The sequence below is a fragment of the Urocampus carinirostris genome, chromosome 3 (genome assembly GCF_059441175.1).
Source record: "Urocampus carinirostris isolate Australia breed hairy pipefish chromosome 3, RoL_Ucar_1.0, whole genome shotgun sequence".
NCBI lineage: Eukaryota > Metazoa > Chordata > Actinopteri > Syngnathiformes > Syngnathidae > Urocampus > Urocampus carinirostris.
Window position 1 is genome coordinate 781,149 of NC_142351.1, and position 11,526 is coordinate 792,674.

General features: G+C 43.1%; 1 protein-coding gene and 1 long non-coding RNA gene across 2 annotated transcripts; one reads left to right on the plus strand and one right to left on the minus strand.

Moving 5' to 3' along the window:
- The first annotated feature begins 1,477 nt into the window (after positions 1 to 1,477).
- Positions 1,478 to 10,541, plus strand: LOC148368207 (uncharacterized). Its single transcript, XM_088330189.1, has 4 exons — positions 1,478 to 1,778; positions 5,646 to 5,744; positions 6,639 to 6,929; positions 8,937 to 10,541. Exons 1-4 carry the CDS (start codon positions 1,682 to 1,684, stop codon positions 10,445 to 10,447), a joined length of 1,998 nt encoding a protein of 665 aa, XP_088186315.1. The 5' UTR covers positions 1,478 to 1,681; the 3' UTR covers positions 10,448 to 10,541.
- Positions 10,542 to 10,937: 396 nt separating this feature from the next.
- Positions 10,938 to 11,267, minus strand: LOC148368208 (uncharacterized). Its single transcript, XR_015849926.1, has 2 exons — positions 11,142 to 11,267; positions 10,938 to 11,036 (listed from the first exon to the last, which is right to left on the minus strand). It is a non-coding gene; the product is annotated as an uncharacterized LOC148368208 (long non-coding RNA).
- Between the last annotated feature and the right edge of the window lie 259 nt (positions 11,268 to 11,526).

Below are 11,526 nucleotides of genomic sequence, written 5' to 3' on the forward strand. Positions count from 1 at the left end.
ATAGTATAGCCCTAAATCACGAAGAGTCTCAAAGGGCTTCACAGATTGTTACACTATATTACACAGACTATTGTCAACCGACAAGAGGAGTAGGTTATTCGTATGCAATAGAGTAGAGGTGAGTTTTAAGTTTAGATTTAAACATTTCCACTGAGGTTGCAGATCGGATCTCAGGGGGAAGAGCATTCCACAGCACCGGTGCCCGGATGGAGAACGCTCTCGAACCAGCAGAAGACTTCTTTGCTCTCGGGATCACCAGAAGACCGGCACTCTCAGATCGCAGGCTTCGGACCGGGACATAGCGGCAGATCAGATCTGAAAGATAAGAGGGAGCAAGTCCATGTATGATTTTGTACAGTACTAAGAGAACTTTGAAGTCACATCTTTGGCTAACTGGGAGCCAATGCAGGTTAGCCAAAATCGGTGTTATGTGATCGTACTTTTTTGTCCTAGTTAAAAGCCTCGCTGCGGCATTTTGTACTAGCTGAAGAGACTTGATTCTGGACTTCGGGAGACCGGAAAGTAGTGCATTACAGTAGTCGAGACGGGAGGTAACAAATGCATGAATTATTGTTTCCGCATCAGACTGAGACAGTATTGAACGGATTTTAGCAATGTTGCGAAGATGGAAGAAGGCAGTTCTAGTAATTTGCTTTACATGCATCTCAAATGATAGATCAGGGTCAAATATGACACCTAAATTTTTAACTGAGTCACTCTGTGTGATGTGATATTTGTCAAGGTTCACAGCAGTTTTTGAGAAGAAGTCACGGCATTTAGAAGGACCAATGACTAACATTTCGGTCTTTTCAGGGTTAAGACGCAAGAAATTGAGTGACATCCACTCTTTTATCTATAAAGGCTTTTAGGTGCGCCTTATAGTGCGGAAAATACGGTATATTAAAATGAACGAGCCGAATGAATAAATACACAACTTGGTCCAAAAACAGGAAGACAAAGTAAATGATGCTTCATTTCCTCATCACTACCTCAAAAATGAACGTGTAAGTACCCTATAATCATCTAACGTCATTTTCTTTTCCTACCTAAGGACAACCGGGGGATGTCATATCAGAAACAGGAGAATGAAGGAATGATTGCAATTTCGAGCCAAAGACTTATACGCAAACTATACAAACATATTTCAGCAGGAAATTCAACAAAACTCCCGTTACTCAGTGTTACATTTGAACTTTTATCATGTGTTTTTTTCAGAAGCATTTTTTAGTTTTTTAAATATGTTTTAAGTTTATGTTCCGTAATATTGCAAGTGTTGACGTTGATAATAAAAAGTTAGCCACATGAAAATCAGTTTGAAAATGAGGACGTTGCGATTTCTTCCCACTGTACTTCCATTGCAAGAAGTTGCCCCGACCAAGATGGCCGCCACGTAGGCACGCGAGTTAGCGGGCTGCTACAGTACGCTCACCTATCCAGTCCTCTGTTTGTATCTGTGTCCCACAATCCATTGCGGCGGTGTTCAGAAGGAGAAGCTGTCATGGCTGCCGCTCCACCGCCGAACAAGAGAATGTCGAGAAAACCACCACAAGTTCTGTAGTCGACTTTAAACGAAGTCAACTCAACAGAAGTATCAATTTAAGGTCCTTTTCGAAAGTTTGTCCTTTTTACTGCCGAGTTGGAGCGACACATCGTGGCGTTTTTTCGTTCAAAGGCGAAGAAAATGTGCTCCAGTGGGGAAGAGAAGCTTCGGGGAGCCAAAGAGGAGACCGAGCGAGAACGTCGACGACCGGACGCTGTTTCCAAGCAGCTCGGGGAAGGTTGTACATTTTTTGCTTCTGCTACATGCCGCATATCAGGGGCGTTACCAGTGAGGGGTGGCCGGTCCCTCACCCACGTACGTGTTTTGCCCACTCTAAGAAAAGTGGATGTAGTCACGAGGGCAGTCTGGGCAGCGCATACGTCATCTCGTATAGAATTGTGTATGTCAGTGGACACTAGCTTGGACTCTCCTGCTTCCTCAGCACGCAGTGTCCCCACAGAGGGAGCAGCCCCTCCCTGCATATTGCATTGTAGTAGCGAGAGGAATTCTGTCTTTTTATAGAGAAGCGACTCTTTTGGCTTGACTGACCAAAATTAGACGGCTCTTTTTGTCTCAGAAGCGGCTCTTTAGATTGTTTTTGTTGCTTTAATGCATACATGACTAATTATTATCCAACAGTATGTACAAGTGACTTAAGAGGGGGAACAATCCATTAAAAAACACACAAAATGGAAAAAGAAACACCATCCCCTGTTCTAAAACCCACATGAGGGCAAATAATACACAAATGTTGCCAACATAAAATCTAGGTTAGTCATATGCTCTAGAATAGCAATGTGTTTTAATCCTATATTGAAACAGTTCCACTGAGATTGCAGATCCAATCTCAGGGGGAAGAGCGTTCCACAGCACGAATGGAGAACGCTCTCCAACCTGCTGATCTCTTCTTGGCTCTTGGGATAGGTTGAGGATTATGAACTAGGGTTTGAGCCCCATATTGGGGTTCTCAACTGAATGTAGGTTTCCAAAAAGTAAAAAAAAAATATTTAAGGTTAGGGTTACAGCTAGCATAAGGTGTAAGGCTAGGGTTACAGTTTGAAACGGGGTTAGGCCTAAAGTTAGGGGTGAAGGGTTATCTGCTCGGATTTTGGCTGCAAGTTAGAGTTTTCAATGATTTTAGGGTTCCCAAATGAGGTTAGGGTCAGACACTGCAGTTTAGGCTCCCGTTCTTTTGATCGGCGCGTAACTTCCTCCTTCAATGGTCCTGGAGAAATTGGAAAATTGGCTTTAAAAGTCCTTAAAAGGTGCTTGAATATGGCCATGAAAAAGGTGTAGGAACCCAGTAGTTTGGTCCGGAATCGTCCCAGGCTTTTCTCATCGATTTTTTAAAACATATCGGAGAGACCGTGTACACTCGAATCATGGGGACACCAGCAGCACGGTGACCAATGTACACTCAAAGTTTGAGATTTTTTGGATGCCGTTGATAAAAGATACTCTCCATTTTGACCTCACACAAGACCTTTGAAGACTCTGAGTGACATTGTCTCGATTTTCTATCTTTCTATATGAAAGCCATAATCCCCTCGTGGGAGGTGGCTACCGTGGAGAACACACTGACATTCACCCCAAAAATCCATTCCACTTGTCTCTTCCCAACCAGACACCGAACATTAAGCCCACTGCGCAACAAGGTCATATAACATGCAACCCTTCATCAGCATACAAAGGTTTACCCCCACCGCATCATATGCTTCCTTTCCATCTCGGCCCAGGTGTCTCAATTGTATGGTCCAAAAACGCAATTGTCGGTAAAAAGTCCACCTTTTTCTTTCTTGCTGTTTTTTTTGTATTTCATGTCAAATCTGCTGAAGACATTTCTGGCAAGTAGTTCTTATGTCCACATTTTTGGCTTCAGTTTCATGCTAGTTAACAACCACATCAATGGGGAGGGAGAAAGCAATTTGTTACAAATGTACGGTCTCCTCTATATGAACATATTTGTACTGTAGACATGAAAACTGCTGAAAGTGATTGTAATGATACTTTAGCCGTATTTTTGGTGTGTGCGGATTTTACACCACCGTGTGGAATTTTGTGCCTTCAGTCCTTCTCATCTCCAAAGCATGGCAGCTTTACCCCATTTTCCAGCCTCCTCTACTTTTCCTCTCTTCAGGTGTTTGCAATCAGACAATCAGCCACCTTACTATAAGTACCCCAGGCTCCCACCTCATTTTGCTGAACCGTTTTGATTCCTGTAGACTTTCACTCACCAAAGCAACAAGCTAACGCCTCCTCCTTCAATCCCCTCTACGTTCCAGTTTCTCCACTTCAAGACTTGCCACGAATTGTTGGAATTTCTTGTTAAATCAACACAAACTTCAATGAATCATCTGACTCCAATTTGTGACCTTTCCCAATCACCATTCATCCAAACAATTTGCGCGTTCTTTTTCTGCATAGAAAGTTCCCAGAAGCCGGCGTTTTCACTCACGGGTGGATTTTATTTCTAACACACAAATCACTACAGTTCTGCACGCTTCTCCTTCCAAAAAACGACTCTCCTGCTTCCGAGTTGCTCAGCAAAGCATCTCCTCCGCCCCATCGCTGGCTCTCATTGGTCCCCGTTCCCGGAAGAAGGACGCGTCGACTCCGCCTGGTCCGCCCCAGACAGCTCGTCAAGATTTAAGGTCTCTTCCCTCTGCCTGAGCGCTGCCCCACGTCAAAATTTACGGTCTCCAGTAAACTTTGGCACAAAACACAAAGAGTCCAACAGACAAACCCAAATTCAAACTTCCATATTCCGTTAGAATCTCAAACGTCCTCTTAAGGGTACTCAAAATTCTCCTTTTCAAGATTCTCTCGTAGGAGAAAATGTAGGTTCGATAATCTTTTAAGTCTTCTTACGTGATTTAATAAAGTACACCAAAGCCTGCCATGAGGGGGAGCTTCTTTATTTCGTCATCCCAAAGAAACTCAGAGAACTCCAGACATAACAATGCTTTTATAGCTTCAGTTTGAGTACAACCCAAAAGGCGGCCCTAGTCCTCAGTAAAAACAAGGAAGATGCTGTCGTACCCTTATTAGGACATGTTGTTCGCCTCAGTTTGCTCAGAGAGTCCTTGAAGAGGGGCCTTGCAGGTCTCATGCCCTTTTAGGGAAACTCAACTGTCTTGCCAAGGATCTTCTCGAATTATGTCAACATTCCCTCACTACTGTAAGCAATGTAAGCAAGTCTTTCTACATTTCTAAATGTATGCAACTCTATTCTACAAATGCAAGTCTATTTTCCACAACACTCTCCTCCCCAAGCACTTCCCCGAAGCCCCCCCCCCCTCTCAAGTTTTCCTTCCTTGTACCAAGACCTGCCACTTCTAGCATTTTCTTAAGGGTATTACCAAGTAACCTATTTTCAAGATTCTCGCCACCCAAAGATCCCCTCTCTAGTTTCCCTCTCAAGATCTCCACCTCTACTACCCAAGTCCCACACCCCCTTCTCGCCGGTACAGTCTTTTGTTGTTGCTGTTTCAATAAACGTCTCTCAAGTCAGGTTACACCGCTTCCCCTTTGTCCTGCCTTTGGGACTGTCCGGCACCAAGTGACAGGAAATGTCAAGTCAAGTCATCTTTATTTGTATAGCCCTAAATCACGAAGAGTCTCAAAGGGCTTCACAGATTATTACACTATATCACACAGACTATTTTTCAGCCGACGAGAAGAGTAGGTTATTCATATGCTATGGAGTAGAAGTGAGTTTTAAGTTTAGATTTAAACATTTCGCAGCATCCATGCGCGCCGCCATGTTGGATTCTAAGCCAATCTAGACTTAAGACACAGCCATATTTAATAGCTTTAAAGTAATGTCAGGTTAAACCCAACATTTGTAACAAAAACCTGTATACAAAAAGGACACAGAGAATTGTGTATGTTTTACTTGCAAGGGAAGCGAACGGAAAACTGCTTTTGGTTACTGTTCCTCCAACTCACTCCAAAGCAGCCTTCCCTCACCTTGCCTTTTATTTAGAAAAGGAACGCCCTACTTACATAATTGCATTAAGCTGTAGCAACCCTGTGGTCTTCTCTGCGTCCCTTTTTGATTTTCTGTGAATAAAGGTGTCCCTAATAAATGTGATTTGACTTGCAGACATGGGTGTAGAATATCTTCCTACTGCGTGGCAGGAACCAGAACCAGAGTTGCCAGGAACTGTTTACAAGATACTCCGAGTTGTGTTGAGCAGAGCAGGTTGGTCGTTTTACTTTCCGCAATACGAGATATTTGTCCGTCGACGTCCGCCGTACTTTCCTTTCGAATGAGTTTCGGCCTTCTGTCTCGCTCATTCTTTCAAAATATATACAGTGAAGCAAAGAAGTATTTGAACACCCTGCTATTTTGTTACATCTCCCAGTTAGAAATCATGGAGGGGTCTGAAATTTTCATCGTAGGTGCATGTCCACTGTGAGAGGGATAAACTAAAAAGAAAAATCCATGATTTTTGAACAAAGTAGTTGTGTGATATAGCTGCAAAAAAGTATTTGAACACCTGAGAAAATATTTGGTACGGTAGCCTTTGTCTGCTATTACAGAGGTCAAATGTTTCCAGTAGTCTTTCACCAGCTTTGCACACACTGCAGGAGATTCCTGTCCCACTCCTCCACACAGATCTTCTCTAGATCAGTCAGGTTTCTGGGCTGTCTCTGAGAACCTCTGAGTTGGAGCTCACGCGAAAGATTTTTGATTAGGCCATGCTAGAACCTTGATATGCTTCTTACCGGAGCCACTCCTTGGTTTTCCTGGCTGTGCGCTTCGGGTCATTGTCGTGTCGGAAGACCCAGCCACGACCCATCTTCAACGCTCCGACTGAGGAGAGGAGGTTGTTCCCCAAAATCTCACAATACACGGCCCTAGTCATCCTCTCTTTAATGCAGTGCACTCGTCCTGTCCCGTGTGCAAAAAACACCCCCAAAGCATGATGTTATCACCCCTATTCTTCACAGTAGAGATAATACTTACTGATCAGTAGCGCCTAAACCTTTAGAATTTTTTTACGTTTTGGCACTCGGGGACAACGCTTCTGAAAACGTTACAGCACTGATCGAGTTAAGGGCAATACAAATAAACGTGACTTGTGTCTTTCAGACGTCAGCCAAGAATATCTTCGTACTGCGCGGCAGGAACCAGAGTTGCCTGCCGTTAAAATTGAGGAGGAAGATCTGAAGCCCTATCACGTTAAGCAAGAGACAGAGGATGGGGAGGCTGTTGAGGAGGAGGACGATGTTCCAGTCTTGCAAGTGACCGTGGTCCGTTCAACCATCGAAGATCAAGGTCAACCTGAAGATCAAGGTCGGCAGGAGCCCGGAAGCATCAGCTCCCGTCAACACGTGGAAACGGATGACGACGACGACACGTCCCATTCGGCAAACGCTGAAGGTGGTAACACATGTTCTCAGTGTGGGAAAACAATTCGAAGCAAGTCTTGTATGAAGTTGCATATGAAATTCCACACTGGGGAGAAGCCTTTTGCCTGCTCATTTTGCGGTAAAAGATTAGCACGGAGTGGGGGCTTGAAAAAACACACATTAACCCACACGGGGGAAAAGCTTTTTTCTTGCTCAGTTTGTTGTAAAAAAAAAAAATTGAAATTACACCAACTAACCCACACTGGCGAGTAGCCTTTCACTTGCTCAATTTGTGTATTGTATGTATTGTATTTATTTATTCAGCCAGTATAAACTATAAACATGATCTATACAAGAAATCATTCAGTGAAGAGGAGGTAAGAAGTGATTTCGGGAGGTTGAAAGAGAGGAAATCACCAGGCCCCGATAAACTCTCACCCTGCCTTCTCAAAGAGTGTGCTTCTCAACTTGCCCGTCTTTACTGGTATTTTAATTGGTCTTTGAGTTCTGCTCCTGTACAATTGTAACCGTCCCGAAGAAGAACAATGTCTCATGTTTGAACGATTATAGAGCCATTGCACTCCCGTCCATGATCATGAACACTTTGGAGAAGATCGTATTGAAATTCATCAAGTCCTTTCTACCATCCAATCTCGTTCCATACCAATATAATATCGTGCTAATAGAAGTGTAGATGATGCCATTTCAATTCTAAGTCATCTTGAGCATAGGAATTAATTCGTTCGGGTTTTATTCATAGATTTTAGTTCAGCTTTTAACACTATGATTCCTTCTAAACCGCATTTGAAACTTCCTCATGACCTCAATTTTCCCGTTTTACTATCAAATTGGATTTTAGATTTCCTCCTCAATAGAGAACAGTCCGTTCGCATTGAGGAGAAAGACTCATGTTCTACTGTCTTCAACACTGTTACGCCTCAGGGCCGTCCATTGTCTCCAACTCTGTTTTCCCTATTCACACACGATTGTCAACCCAATTCGGCCCATTCGCTAAATATGCAGACGACACCACGGTTACTGGCTTTATTTCAGATGGAGACGAAACTGAATACCTGACAGAAATGGATTCACTTTCCACCTGGTGTCATGAGAGTAATCCGTTATTGAATATAGGTAAAACTAAGGAGATGATAATAGATTTCCGTACTAAGCCTCCCCCGCATGTGCCGTTGTCAATTAATGGTAGTGAGGCGTAACTGGTCCATTCATTCAAGTTCCTGGGTACTTACTTGTCAGCTGACCTCACATGGACTGTCAATGCTACTGATATTCTAAAGTCAGCCAGATAAAGGCTCTACTTCCTTCGTCAACTCAAATCAGTCGGTGTCCTTCAATCCATTCTCGTCCATTTTTATCGTGCTATCATTGAATCCGTTTTAACTAGGTCAATCAGAAAGAATTGTCAAAGACGGAATCAGTAGTGAGGACGGCAGAGGAATTAATAGGTACCGGCCTCCCGTCCCTGCATAGTATCTACATCGATCGAACTATAAAACGGACACTAAAAACGATAGAGGATCCCAGTCACCCTGCTCGCAGGTACTTTGATGACCTGCCGTCAGGTCGCCGTCTTCGCTCCATTGCGAGCAAGACTGCACGTCTTAAAGAGAGTTTTTAGCCTTCCGCTATGCGTATGTTCGATGGGAATTGATTAAGGTTATTATGTATAGTATGATTATGCCAACGGCGTTCCTCTGACCTATTCTAGTCTTGGTATTTACATATTCCTTAACACTTCTTTGCTCTTGCAACAGTATGTACTTGTATCTTTGCTTTTCTACTCAGCGCCCTACGAAGTAATACGGCGAATACAGGAACAAAACGCGGCACTAAGTGTTGACAAATATCTGATCAAAGCTACTCCTACCATCTAATGGTGATTTAATTCCCAGAGGCCTAATACTTACTGATCAGCCACGCCGAAGCCTTTAGAATTTTTCTTACGTTTTGGCACTCGGGGACAATGCTTCTGAACGAGTTGAGGGCAATACAAATAAATGTGACTTGTGTCTTGCAGACGTCAGCCAAGAATATCTTCCTACCGCGCGGCAGGAACCAGAGATGCCTGCCGTTAAAATTAAGAAGGAGGAGGAAGATCTGAAGCCTTATCATGTTAAGCAAGAGACAGAGGATTGGGAGCCTGTTCACCTGAAAGAAGAGGAAAATTTTCAAGTCCGTTCAACCGCCGAAGATCAAGGTCAACCTGAAGATAACGGTCGGCAGGAGCTTCTAAGCATCAGCTCCCATCAACACGTGGAAAAGGATGGGGACGACACGTCCCGCTCCGCAAACGCCGAAGGTGGTAACACATGTTCTCGGTGTGGGAAAACGTTTCGAAGCAAGGCTTATTTGAAGTTGCATATGAAATCCCATGCTGGTGAGAAGCCTTTTTCTTGTTCAGTTTGCGGTAAAACATTCACCCAGAGTGGGGACTTAACAAAACACATTAGAACCCACACTAACGAGAAGCCTTTTGGCTGCTCAATTTGCGGAAAAAGATTCACAAGTGGGAGCTTAAAAAGACACACATTTACCCACACTAGGGAGAAGCCTTTTTGCTGCTTAGTTTGCGGTCAAAGATTCACCCGAAATGGACAATTGAAATCACACCAACGAATCCACACTGGCGTGAAGCCTTTTTCTTGCTCAGTCTGCGGTCAAAGATTTACTAACAGTGGCCACTTAAAAATACACACTAGAACCCACACTGGCGGGAAGCCTTTTTCTTGTTCGGTTTGTGGAAAAGGATTCTCCCGGTGTGGGCACTTAAAAATACACTCTAGAACCCACACTGGCGAGAAGCCTTTTTCCTGCTCAATTTGTGGTAAAAGATTCATTGAGCATGGGAAATTAAAAATACACACTAGAACCCACACTGGGGAGAAGCCTTTTGCCTGCTCAATATGTGATAAACGATACACCCGGAGTGGGGACTTAAAAATACACATTAGAACCCACACTGGCGAGAAGCCTTTCTCCTGCACAATTTGTGGTAAAAGATTCATTGAGCATGGGAAATTAAAAATACACTTTAGAACCCATATTGGGGAGAAGCCTTTTTCTTGTTCAGTTTGCGGTCAAAAATTCACTAGTAGTGGACACTTAAAAACTCACACGTTAACCCACACTGGCGAGAAGCCTTTTTCTTGCTCAGTTTGCGGTCAAGGATTCACTACAAGTGGAAACTTAAAAACACATACTAGAACCCACACTGGCGAGAAGCCTTTTTCCTGCTCAATTTGTGGTAAAAGATTCATTGAGCATGGGAAATTAAAAATACACACTAGAACCCACACTGGGGAGAAGCCTTTTTCCTGCTCAATTTGCGGTCAAAGATTCACCCGGAATGGGCACCTAAAAATACACACTAGAACCCACACTGGCGAGAAGCCTTTTTCTTGTTCGGTTTGCGGTCAAAGATTCACACGGAATGGAAACTTAAAAATTCACACTAGAACGCACACATTGGTTAGAAGCCTTTTTCCTGCTCAATTTGTGGAAAACAACTCTCCCACAAAGGAAACTTGAAGTCACACCAAAAAACCCACACTGGTGAGAAGCCTATTGCCTGCTCAGTTTGTGGAAAAGGATTCATTGATCGTGGGAACTTAACAAAACACACTTGAACCCACACTGGCGAAAAGCTTTTGACCTGTTGACATTGTGGTGAAAAAAAAAAAGATCCATATTGGACACTAGAAATGACACACAAGAACCCACACTGGCGAGAAGAATTTTGCTTGCTCAATTTGTGGTCAAACATTTAGTAAGAGTTATAACTTAAAACATGTAATTGGCCTATAGCAGGGGTCGGCAACCTTTTTTGCTGAAAGAGCCGAAAAAAAACAAATTTTAAAATCTAATCCTAGGAAAACCATATGTATATTTTAATACCAAAAACAGCTAAACGGAAGAGGAAAATCAACGAGTTTATAGTATAATAAGACAGAAATTATTTTGAACAACATTGTAAGTTAATAACAAAAACTAACAATTATTTATAATTATAACAATCAACTGGTCTGCAGGCTGAGGTTTTATTCATATCTGTCCATGTTTACTTGCCCGCTCTGCTTGTTCACCGCTGTCTGAGGCCCTCAGGTCAGCAATTTCTTATCTAAATCGAAGAAGACCAACAATATATATATTATAATAAGACTGTTATAACATGTTGTTCAAAATAAAATTGAAGGTATTTATTAATAAGAAAAGTACTTCTTACTATTAATGCGACTTTTGGTGTTGCATGGTTTTGCTGATGGCTTTGTAGTCCGGTTGATAGGTGGTGAGGTTCAGCTTCATGCAGGCGTTTAGGCTTCCATCTTTTAAACGTGATCGCAGGTCGGTTTTGATGTGTTTTAGGTGTGAGAACGACTGTTCGCATGCATACGTAGATCCAAACGTGGTCGATACAGCAAGACTCACACGCTGCAGTGTTTTGTACGTGACGGGAAGCGCGTTCCGGGTTTTGACAATCGGCTGGTCTGCGCGCTGAAGTCTGTCCGTTTGTGTTTGCCTGCCAGCTCTGCTTGCTCTGGTGCAAGGCTTTCCAAATCTTCATTCAGTGACTTGAACTTATTAACCCACGTGTCTGTGGCCTTCAGGTC

Excerpts from the sequence above, each read along its gene's own strand:
- LOC148368207 (XM_088330189.1), top strand. The coding sequence starts at position 1,682 with ATGTGCTCCAGTGGGGAAGAGAAGCTTCGGGGAGCCAAAGAGGAGACC. Across the intron at positions 1,779-5,645 it reads TTCCAAGCAGCTCGGGGAAG|ACATGGGTGTAGAATATCTT; the intron begins GTTGTACATTTT and ends TTTGACTTGCAG. Across the intron at positions 6,930-8,936 it reads CCATTCGGCAAACGCTGAAG|ACGTCAGCCAAGAATATCTT; the intron begins GTGGTAACACAT and ends TGTGTCTTGCAG.